At 41.2% G+C, this 12740-nt stretch overlaps 1 protein-coding gene across 3 annotated transcripts in view; it reads right to left on the reverse strand.

Annotated features, from left to right (window-relative positions):
• mtus1b (microtubule associated tumor suppressor 1b) overlaps positions 1–12740 on the reverse strand; it is a 113291-nt gene that overhangs the window by 51517 nt on the left and 49034 nt on the right. For all 3 annotated transcript variants that reach the window (XM_030052971.1, XM_030052954.1, XM_030052962.1), the window contains 2 exons: positions 6939–7166; positions 1876–2124 (listed from right to left, as the gene is read on the reverse strand). In XM_030052971.1, the coding sequence (XP_029908831.1) occupies positions 1876–2124; positions 6939–7166 (477 nt within the window). The remainder of the gene's footprint in view (positions 1–1875; positions 2125–6938; positions 7167–12740) is intronic.

Genomic DNA, 12740 nt, shown 5'->3' on the forward strand with positions numbered 1-12740 from the left:
ATATACTGCAGGGAGCCCCTTTAATTCAAGTCAGTCCTCCACCCTCCTTCCCTCGCTCTCCTCTTGTCCACACTGTTGAAACACTGAGCCGGAAACTTCTCAGCAGGAGCTCCACTACCTCTGTCTGTCTCTCTATCCCGTCTCACTCTCTCCCTCTTGTTCCCTTTCTAATAGGATCACATGTATTATCCCGTCTCTGACTCAGACAGGATACCCAGAGCCAACAGCTGTCCGTCTGCTTCTCTTCCTCACTGTTAAGGGACTAAAGTATTGATTACCTGCAGAGGGGAGTGTGTGTTACTGAGCTGAGCAGGTCGTGTGATAGGTGGGTTTCCTGTAAGAGGAAGTGTTTCGAAGTCATTCACACCTTTAGCACACAGTGTTAGTTTTTACTTCTTCCTACTCCTTTTCGAGCATGTTAATGATGAAAGATGCATCTTATTTTATCTTATTTTTCTTTATTTTACTTTATTTTTGGACCTTTGTTTTCTTATTTACCTTTATTTAGTATTGATTATTATTATTTTGTTTTTGTTTAATTTACTGCTGTTTATGTTCGAAATAAAGATCTCAATCAATCAGTTTTCTTACGGCAAATGCTCGTGATTCACATGTATGATTATTCCAGACTCCAAACAACACCATGAATCCATTTTCACCGTGTTAACTGTGTTAAAGCACACACTGATAAGAGTGTTGGAATATACACTTTAAAACATGCATGCATACCCCTACAGTTTAATAAAATCTGATTTAGTCTTGTTCTTACTCATGCTCATGCATGCTGCTCACATTGATTTGGATGTTGGCATTCCCAAAAAACTAAAAAAAAAAAAAAAAAATGTTGCTGCTCTGCGGGTTTTGAATTCTGAATGAGTTTTCATGATAATGAAAAATGCAATCCTGCGGCATCACCTTTCACAGCTGGAGAGGATGCAGAAAAAATCAGTTTCATGTGGAAACAGGAGAATGCACTTTGCTGCTTACTTATATAAACAGCCTTTTTCACTCTGTGACTTAGGCCCATTGAAACACACACACACACACACACACACACACACACACACACAGACACACACACACACACACGGAGCCAGGTCGCCCATTTTAAAACATCAAAGAAACACTGTTAACCAAATGGTTTTACTGCCATTGAAACCCATCTGAACACAAGTAAACAGAACATCGACTGATTAATGAGCTGCTACTGAGGCTAAAAATTGATCAAAGGATTCAGTTAGTAATGATAATCATTTCAAACATGGTCTTTGTCTTTGATTGCATCAATTAACAAAACTGACGACAGTGCTAAACATGCTGTTAGGGTCAGACTGATGTCGGCCTTTTATTAAAAATCCTGTCGGTCAGTGTCGCCAAGCTCTGACATGGACACCTATTTATTGCATCAATGCCATTATTTATTGTACATTGGGTCATGTTATATTAGAATTAAACTTTAACCTGACTTTAATCTAATGCAGCACTGATTAGGCTCCACAAGATTTTTATTAGTTTCTGCCATGTCACATTGGTCCGGATGTTGTTTCAGAGCCTTTTTCACCCTGTAACTAAATTCTGGGAGAAACACTGAACACTTGTTGGCTCTTAAATTTTTAGGCATGAAAATGGTCAAATTTGAAAAGACACTAGGTCAGACTCTGATAGATAGATAGATAGATAGATAGATAGATAGATAGATATACTTTATTGATCCCAACCAGGGAAATTCTGGTGTTCCAGCAGCAGCTCTGCCTTCAAAAAACAGTGTTTCATACGTTTGATAGCTGTGAATCTGGGTTACAGGCCTGCTGAACAAGAGAGAGAGAAAGAAGGAGTTCGTGGAAAGATAGTTCATGTGTGTCAGTCTCTGCTCACCTGTGGTGGTCGTCCTGGCCTGCAGGGACAGAGCTCTGCTCCTCATGGCTGGGGCCTTTGGGGCAGTAGTAGTAGCAGCACCGTTAACATTAGCACCGGTAATGGTATTGATGGGATGACTGGGAGCGCTGGTACTGGTTGTAATGGGAGGCTTCGCGGTGCCCTGGTTGCCCACGGGGAGAGTGCTTCGGCTGGGCCGCTCCTCTGGCTTGGCCCCTGCCGGCCCTGGAGCCCCTGGAGACGATGGAGCTGCAGGAGAGAGAGAATGAAATACTGTTTATGATATATAGATGGCTTTCAGAAAACATTTGCCCCATGAGCCCCCCTCACACTTTATGTTTTGGTCTGAATGTGTTTTTAAATGTTACTCTGGTCATTAAGCAAAATTCAAAAGACACGGCTAAAATCAGTGCTGCTGACTGGGAACTGATCATGTCACTGCTGATGCATCTGATCAGTTTTTTGTTTTTGATAATGTCGGCCTGTCAGCTCGCCGGCTAACTAAAGACAAACCACCGCTGTCTTGTCATCACATCTGATTTGCTCATTTGTCCAAACAGCAGTTAGCATTAGCGGTGGCTAGCAGCTGCATGTTAACATCATTAACATCGGCCGCTCTGCTACTTTAGCTCGTTGGCTGGTTTTCTAGTTAACACTTTTTTTTTTTTAGTTTTTACTGTCTAACATCTGTTTTACACCTTTATGCGTGTTAACATTGACATTAGCTGCCTTTCTAGATTAGCTCACCAACCGGCTAGCCTGCATGGTTAGGCAGTTAGGCTAACATCGTCATGGTAACAAATCTACATTATCCATCTATATCTTTCTGTTTATATCACGAGCGACACATATACAACAACAAAACAACAATTATATTTAGATAACTCTATTTCTAGCCCAGATGTTAGCCATTAGCCATTATTATCTGCACATGTACAAACCTGGAGAGCCAAACTGACGGATTTGCAGCAACAAACTTACAAACAGTTAATTACAGCAGGCAGGCCGAAACTTAAAAATGTAGTTTAATGGCATTTGGTGGTTGCAACTAGGCTATCATAACTGCTACAAACACACAGAAATGTGTTTAGGGATTGTATATACAGATACATTAAAAAAAAAAAAATCTCAAAACAGGCTAAATTGGCATAATAAAAAACATAAATCACCAAAAAGCTCCTCTGCTTCCTACATTGTTCACCTGAGTATTTCACACTGCTCCACACTCTCACAGCAATCTGGCTGATTGAATTGGCTCTCATTAAAAACACACACAGAAGACATCTTTGTTCAACACGTGTAACACACACACACACACACACACACACACACACACACACACACACCAACAGGGGAAATCTGTAATTATTCAATGATTGTAATCATTTGGATGCTGATTAGAAATCTCTTTCAGCGCAGGCGAGCGTAAACAGTGTTATCTACCCGCGGGTTTCTCTCTGGGCTAATGGGAGATACATTGCATTATGAAGAGATGAAAGCACATGGGTGTTATGAGGTGTGTGTGTGTGTGTGTTTTGAGGGGTGGGCTTCGAAGATGGAGGTATTAAAGGGGATGGTACCTCATTTGTTAGAATTTGTTAGAATAAATTATTCCCCACACATTCCCCATGTTAATGAGATATTTTAAAAGGAAAGGGTTAGCAACATCCTCCCTGTTAAAAACGATGAAATTAGTCCCAGGTGGTGTGTGTGTTTGTGTGTGTGTGTGTGTGAGATGGAGGATTATGTAGGTGTATTGGTATGTATGAACGTGTTTATGAGGTACAAGATGGAAAGAGAGTGGGAGAGAAGCGAAGGAAAACAGATAAAGCCTGAAGGAACAACTGCATTTGTCTAAATTTGACCCTCTCTGTGTGTGTTTTTTATAAATCACCCTGTTTACACCTCATGTTAGTGATGTGTGTTGTAGGCATTTAGATTTTATCGGGACGCAGGTTAATCGCATACAAAAGGAGGTGTAAATGTTGTGAGAATGGCTCCAGATCCGTCAGGAGGCAGTCAGAGGCTCCGCGTTCGACACCAAAGTCTCCGAGTCACATACGGCGGCGGCAGCTGGAATAAACATTCAAAACAGTAATTTGTGTTGCTGTGTGCTTGGCTCTCCTGCGGGATTATTTTCACTTGTCCATCTATGCAATTACAAAAAAAAAAAAAAAAAAAGAAAAAAAAACATGGAGGACTTGCAGGAAAACAACAGCATCCATGTGGCGCTGCTGGCCTGCTCTCTGACAGCAGACGAGAAGATGACAGGCTGCCGAAAACAAGCTCAAGCAGTGTTTCCACTAGAGCTGGTCTGTTATGGGGTTTTGAAAGCCGGCAACAATTTTTTTAACTAAAAGAGAGAGAGAGATAATCTGTGTTTTTAATCAGCATTTTTAATTGGGCCATTTTCAAGCCAAAAAATGGCGTGTAAAGTTAAAAAATGATCTAGTATTTCCACCAAAATTGGATTTTTGGCTATTTTTGGACAGGACTACTACTACCTGAACTACCACTATCACTGCCACTACTACTATTGGTACTACTATTAATAAAAATACTAACACTTATCACAAATATCATACTAGAATCAAATCAGGTTTAAAGGTTTCTCTGATAATATATTCCCACAGATAACAGTGTGTTACTGTTTTCTTCTTCAAACTGCCTCATGTCCAGTTTTTAACAAGAAGTGTATATCATATTTTGTCCCTGGTGGTTTTTGCACGCTGTGAGTGTTGCAGTTAAATTATAATTTTGCTTCAGCTGCAAGAGAGAGAATTCTGTATTTGCATTTTAAAAGGGAAGGCGCGATGTGGCTGCCTGTGGACAGCTGAGACATATTTTTGTGTAAAAAAAAAAAAAACGAAACAAAAAAATAGTAAATGCGAGTGTGAAGTGGGTGTGATACTGATATGCCTCACGTTGACGCTGTGTGGAGGATGCAGTTCACTGACGCCTCTCTTACGGTTCCTTATTTATAGTGGTATCCAACTATTACCATGGGAACCGGGCATCTCATATGTAATCTGGTTACCATAACAACCTAGTGACCTGTAACCATCTCTGTGATGAGTGCTAGTGTGTGAGTCAGAGTGAGAGGGAACAAAGAAAACCCTCCAGAGCGGATCACAAATGCTGCATTGTGGCTCACAACCCAAGAGGAATTGTTTGGAAATGTCAAAATGTTTCCAGCAGATGTTCACTTCATTCTCACTTCAGCGCTCCTCGGTTTCCTTTCTTTCCCCCGCTCTCGCCGCAACAAAGCAGAGCATTGACCGGACGCTGGCTCTATATGACTCAGGGTCATAATGTCGAGGCTGTAACCACATTATCTCTGTACAGTCGTGACAAGAAGCCTCACTGTTTGTCCCGCAGGATGGTTCGTAGGTAGCGTGGAAACGGCATTCAGGCCATGTGACGTTGAAAACTCGGAAAACGCTGAAACCAGTGCTGATGCAACTCTTAGAGGCTCTCCGCTCAGTCAGAGGAGGAATAAAAGAGGCTTGGCACCTGCGTTAATGTGTGTGCGCGCATTTTGTTTCATTTATTTGCAAATTACATCTTTCCACAAATACATTCCCTGTGCTGTGAATATGAAATAAACTCATTATTGAAAAAATGATGGGAGATATGTATCTAAATCTCAGTCTTACTGTTTCCATGCAGCCCTGGTCATGGGTTCCTGCACTGCTCAGCTTTATTGCATTAAAGGGGCCATGCTGTAGGAATTCGGGTTTCATTATATTTATACACTCATCAAGGCTGTTCCATGAAGACATTGTTAAAATTAGATTGTATTTATGGTATTAAATTTGTAATGATGCTTCCAGTAAACGCAGCAAAACTAAGAGCTCGGTCCCGATTGGCTCCCTCGCTAAAGAATTACTGAAATCCATCCAATCAGGCCGGTTTGCAGCATCTGAACAGGGAAGCCTTCACACGGAAAGCTTCCCTCGTTTGGATTAGATTAGCTGCTGCTGTCTGTCAGTCAGGGTCGAGTGAACTCACGCTGCGTTCATTTAGACTTGGAACTCTAAAAATGAGCTCCGACTTGTGAAAAAAAAATGAACTGAACCATCATCCGGCTCAGAATCGCACGTTGGAAACTGAGGAGTAATTTCTCAGCTCCGGTTTTCTGCCTCCGAAAAGGCAAAAAAAAAAACCCTTTTGTTAATTAACTAAGAATTCAATCAGCATAAGAATGTTTGATTTTTTTTTTTAATTAAGCAACTACTGCTGCATATATTTTTGGTTCCTTCCCCTGGAGGGAAATGCTGAGCTCCTTCTCTTCCTGTTGGCACGCATTTTATCTGAGGTGGCAACACTGTGAACAAGGTGTTGTCACAAGTTGTACATTTTGAGCTGAAATAAATATAGCATTAGTGTCCAAACTACATTTTTTCTGCAAAACATCATGAAGAAATTGTTAAATTGAGAAAATATTTACTTGAAAACAGAATAATAAAAGTAATATGAGTAATATGGGACTTTGTAGGCCTGAATATGGAAACTATGATATGATACACACACATTGGCAGTGGTAAAGTTATGAGGACACTCCACTGACTTACATTCATCCCTGGACCTTTTTTTTTTTTTTTAAACCAGTGAATATTTATCGCTAACAAAAACAAAAGCTATTCTGAGAAAATCGTCGTCCATTGTTACTGTTTTTTTCCCCACAGTGAGATCAAAGTGCTAGAAAACAAAACCAAGCCAAGAGTCCACATGTTATCTGCTGCACCAAATGTGGATTGGGAACACAGACACACACACACACACACACACACACACACACACACATACACACACACAGCAGTTGTCTGTATTCCAAAACCTGGCCAGATGTGCTCTTTGACCTCCATGCAGGAAGAGAGGATATTGCTGTGCAGACACACACACACACACACACACACACACACACACACACACACACAGAGCTACATTCCTGGAGGCGTATGGTGATGACTAATGCATGAGAGAGAGAGAGAGAGAGAGAGAGAGAGAGAGAGAGAGAGGGAGAGAGAGAGAGAGAGAGAGAGAGAGAGACTTCACCTCACCTTTGCTTGTTGCTCCATTGCCCTCGCTGGTCCCACTTGCCAGCGACGAGGAGCTGAGGCTTGTGGGTAATCCCTTGACAGGCAATTTGGAGGCAGCGGGTGCTGCGGGTCGCCCGGGTGAAAGCGGTCCTGGCAGCTGATTGGCCGCTGGTTTCGGGCTGGAAGTCAAAGAGCCCGGGGCAGCCAATCCAGACAGTCGCTCTGCGGTGGCGCGGGGTTTGGGGATGCCTGGGAGAGAGAGAGAGGGAGAGAGGGAGAGAGGGAGAAGGAGAGAGAGAAAGAGGGAGTGACTTGGGGTCTGATGCCAAATTTGATCCAAAACAGCAGCCTGTTGTTTACTTTCTTAGTCGTTTACAAACCTTCCATCCTATTATTTGTTTGCAATGTGTCTGAACCTTGATTTGGATCCTTTGTTTACCTTACCTTACCTTTAAATGTAAGAAAAAAAAGTCAATAAATTAACCATAAACAATCATTCTGATCATCTGAATATGTATTGAAAACTGCTGAAACAGAAAGCGGTGTCACCCACATGTTTCTGCTCTTTTTTTTTTTTTTTTTGTTCCTGCCGGCAACGTTTTTACAAGAAGGAGCAGCTGCAAGGTGGGATGGGAAGCTGCTGCCTGACTTTGTAGAGGACAGCAGATGGACGACTGCTTTTGCGAGCTCACCAATCATAATAAACTTTAAAGACTTTAAAAGACTTTGACGCCACACAGGCAGCCGATTGGTTCCTCCTCTCTACCACAGAACCCAGTGCAGACAATCTTTCCTTTCACTGGTCACACAAAACGCAAAGAAAACTCAAACTAGTCATAGATGCGTGTATCTCTTCATGGTTTGTGTAGCTATTTATGATGGAAATAAAATCAACAGCCGATAAGGGCATCTGACGCTGCCGCGGAAACCAAACGCATGTCACGCCATTTTTCGTGTTATCAGAGCAAAAATGCAATTGAAGCAGTTATTTTTCGACTTCGAAGCACAGCAGGGCAGGATTGTCCTGCATCAGCCGTCCCTCCACAGTAATGTCACACTTGATGTCTTTCATTAGAGAAGAGCCAAACGCCTGAGACAGATCGGCAAAAAGGAGAAAGACAGAGGCAGGCGGATGAAAGGAGGCCACGGACACACAGAGCAGCACAGACTCACACGGGACATCAGCAAGTGTGAGCTCCCTGTGGCGTTACAGAGCGCCAGCGAAACACTCACACTGCAGCGCCGGCATTCACCACAAACACCGTGTTATCTGTCGCTTCCGCCATTTGTGCTCAAGTCAGAGGTGGACAGCAGGCCTGACCTCCAAGCTGCAGCTGAAGGTTATAAGGCAGCCACCAGCTAGGGAAGGTGTGTGTGCAAGTGTGTGTGTGTGTGTGCCTTGCTGACTCTAACAGGAACAGTGCACCATAATGTAGCTGACATCAGTCAGAGCTGCTCTTTATCAGCACATTTCACCTGCGGCACCAGCTGTGTTACACAACCAACAAACTGCTGTCTTCAACTTTGTCATGTTAGAATAAGTTTATATTTATATTGGTGTATTGTGAGCACAGCACATTATATAAAAATAAAATATCTGACATCTTGCCAGTTCAGTTTCAGAGGATCCCTTTGGTCTCCAAAAAGGTAAAAAAAAAAAAAATGAAATGAGGCAGCCTCTTATGATGCATCATTTAGATTTCATGGATTTAGCCAACGCTGCTCCCCACAGTGAATTACAGAGGCTGAGCAGCCATTCTCCTGGACTGAATCACACATTCTTTCCTAAAACCAAAGGAGAGAGAACTCCCCAGAGAGCCCTGACGCCTTCCTCTTCGCACCGAAGCGGGGACATTTAGATGCTCAGGAAGTGTGTTTGTGTTCCTAAGTGCAGGGTTACAGAGGGTGAGGTGGGGCCACGACACAAAGAAACAGGGCAGGGTGACAACACTGTCTAAAAGAACGTGTCTAAAAGCACAAGACAGGGCAAATTAGGCAAAATTCTTCACAGGAAAGCACAAAGGTTTTGGTACATGGTCCTGTTGGTTGGCTGATGCTAAAATAGACATTGAAATAATCCTCATCTCTGACAGATCATCAGCTCAGGTGCCCGCTGCTAACAATTCACCATATTATCACCACACAATATAATGTGGGATTGTGTGTCCATGCTAACACTTTGCTGAGCACAGACCTGTACACTCAAATAAATAAATAAATAAATAAATAAATAAATAAATAAATAACTTGAAAAGTGTATCTTTGCCCCCCAGTGGTCTAACAGGACCAAACCAGAGAGAACAGGATCCTATGGAGAATTTATACACGAACACACACACACACACGCTAATAATTTGACCCGTGTCCTCTGGATGTAAAGTCTGATCATGTGTTTTGCTTTAGATTAAAACAAAACAAAACAAAACAAAACAAAACAAAAAAACAGGTTTTGTCAGTTATCTCAGAAATAATTCAAATTATTTTGATCCTGTTTTCTGGGGGCAAAAAAAAAAAAAAAAATCGAGGTGGGCAGAGAGATAAAACAATAAGAATAACTGCAGCAAATGTCATTAAAGCATTCAAGGTATATATTCCATGAGGTGACTATGTATATGTACATACATATGTACATGTATATTTTATAATGAACATCTAAACAACTAAAAACTGTACATAGAATGTGCAAAATGTGTATCATGAGGCCATGCATATGTACATCAAAAACACATAAATTCTCGTTTCTCATTGCATTTATATTCACAATGCATGTATTTTTCAAGAATTTGCTATCACATATATTTTAAGCAGTTCATTCATTTTTCTTAATTGTGTTCGACTGCTTTTATTTTGAACACCCTGCATTAAATATTTTCATACATTTCATTCATATATTTGTACTTAATGTTCAAGTGTTGCAGTTGTTGGTTGTGGGTGTTTAATATTAATTATTTAACAAAGCAGAGAGGAGAAGTGCTCACCTGAATTGGGGATGTGCTGATTTATGGGAGAGACATGAGTTGTTTTTTTTTAAACTCTGATGCAGAAGTTTTTTCAGGATTATTTATTTGCCATAACTGTTTACGTCCTTTTTTTCTTTAATGTATCCTTGATGCAATCTTTATAGATGTATCCTTTGCTGCTGCAACAACTTAATCTCTCTGTAATCATTAAAGTTTCACTTTATCTAATGTTCCACTGACTCTTTGTGGAAAAAAGAAAGAGATAAAGTGTACATGGACAGACTAAAGAAAAGGGTCAAAGAAAGAGAGAAAAAAAAGAGAAAAAAAGGTTTGCATGTGTTCTCCCATACACAACACACACATGCACACATACACTGCCTCTGCTGGTCAAATGGAGGCACTGCAGCACTAAACCGTGCACTGAGACTGAGGCCAGCAGGAAACATCTGGCTTCACTTGTTTTCTGCTCTGACGAGGAGCCAGCCAAAGGAAATCAACTGGATTTTGTTACCTAAGACACAAATATTAGGTAAGAGATGGCTCTGCATCGTACGGCCTGTTGACACACACACACACACACACACACACACACACACACACACACACACACACACACACACACTTACTATCCTTGTAGCACTGACAACATTCAATCAGTCATCTTTAACCCAAACTACCCCCTAATCCCAGACTCTAAACCTGAGCTTACCTTCACTTAACTGTTAAATGAAGGGAACACAGGCACCAAAATGGTCCATGACTGTATTGTTGGCTCCATGATAACAACTTCAGCACAGATGGTGCTGAGTAATAAAAGGCCACCTGGCGTTATCCAAATTGAAAACAGTGACATTTAGGCAGAGCTGCTGGTGTTTTTGATGAGACTGTAAAATTTTTAAAACTGGAATACAAGTTCCTCAGTCGAGCTGATGGCGACGGTTTTATCTGTGGGAATATTTCAGGTGAGCAACTGTGTGTTCATCTGCTGTGAAGTGACGTTAAGCTGTGCAGCTGTCTCAAATCATCCACACATTCACACATTTTTGACAGGCAAAGTGGTTAAAAACAGTTATGCGTGCCATGTTTTTCCTTTTGTAATTTTTTTCCAATTTGCTACACCAATCTGACAGATTTTGCTATATAGGCCAATCATTTAAAATAACTGACCCTAAATACAGTATATGAACCCACTTTTCAGTCTTTTCAGTCTTAACAGAACCGTATAAGTGATTTTGCATGTTTAGCGTAATATCTACAATTTTTCCAGCCATCGCTCTCCATTCATTCCACTACAACATGAAGATTAACTCGTAATAAAGTCGTCCACATTCGTTTTCCTAAAAGCAGCAGCACTGTTGTGATTTTATGACTTGAAATGCTGGAAAATCGTCCTGGGAAACGTTTGCTTTACACAGCCAATTATCAGTTGTGTGTGTGTTATGTTATGAGTGTTGACGTCTTTGAGCCAGAGCATTATAAGGTGGCTGTTTCAACCAAAAATTCAAAACTGAAAATCACAGGATTTTGATTATATGTTGTTAAATCTTCAGCACGCCTGCATGGTTCGCAAAATCGTTTGTTGCTTTAAGTGTTTAAATTGTTGTGAAGAGGAGCCAGGCATTCAAAATCACTGCTATGGTCCTTTAAACATTTGCTGAGAGTCTTTACTCACGGGGGAGACATCCTCTCGTGCGACACTGAAGTGATGCAGGACTCCTAAGACCAAATTAAGGATGTTTTATTTTGCGTCTGTCTCTTGAGTTATCCATGCAGACTTTTATAACTGTACCCGTGAATTTTCTCGTGGGTGCACAGGCTGAAATGAATGAGATTTTAAGTGTTGTTGTAATCAGAGTTGGTAAGCACTGTGGTGTGTAGTGATTCACGGTCTGCCGCATTTTGCAGTGTAGCCAAATGTTATTTGTTCATAACGAAAGTCACATCTTTGGTATGTTTTGATTTCGGCTTAAGAGGGGAAAATAAGGGTGGGGTCTTATATACAAGAAGAAGCGGAGGAAACTGTTGTGAGAGGAGTCATGTAGATTCCCATCCCCGAGACTCCTCGGTGTCAAACGTGACACCGTTTAGGAGAGAAAGCAAACTGCAGCTGCTGAGTGTGACATACTCTGCAATGAGCTGGACAGAGACGCCTTGTGTGTCCTGAGCTTGACATATTAGTCCAGTAATTTTAGGCCAAAATTGGGGTCAACCTAGGACAAATTGCAAGAGAAGCAAACTCAACTGATTTTGTGTCCTCAGTTTGTCCTGAGTGAGGGGAAAAAAGTCCCAAGAAATCCCTTTGGTGGAAAGTTTTGAAAATCACCTATTTATGACCACATATTACCAAAAAACACTGTTTTTAACACACAGAGGAAAGGGGTTCAAAATTTTACTTTCAGATATGACTATAAAAATTCAGAAGTTGATTACACACACAAAGACAAGAAAAAAAGTCAATTACAAGTTCTTTGAATTATTCTGTTTACACATACATATCACACATTATCTGATTTGATATGCCCTAATAAGGAATATAAGGAATAAATGCCAGAAGAGACATTTAAACAGTGAATTAAAAGGGTGTGTAGCTCCCAGCCAATCACAGCGCGCAGTGCCGGATCGACAGCACGGCAACCAATAAGAAAGCTATGAAAATCGCAGATGCAGAATGCAGAAAAAAACACGCTGTTGGCCTGTTTTCTGTTGGACAGGTAGTTTTTTTTTTCCTGGGATGGCAATATTACATTTGGCTGGATGTTTCATTCCGTCACCATCCTAGGAAACAAAAACTTGCTTATGGCGGTTTGTTCAAACAGGGGCCGGGGGCAACTTGGGCAAATCCTGCCTTCAATTATCCCTTTGA

This window comes from Myripristis murdjan, chromosome 1, assembly GCF_902150065.1.
Source record: "Myripristis murdjan chromosome 1, fMyrMur1.1, whole genome shotgun sequence".
NCBI lineage: Eukaryota > Metazoa > Chordata > Actinopteri > Holocentriformes > Holocentridae > Myripristis > Myripristis murdjan.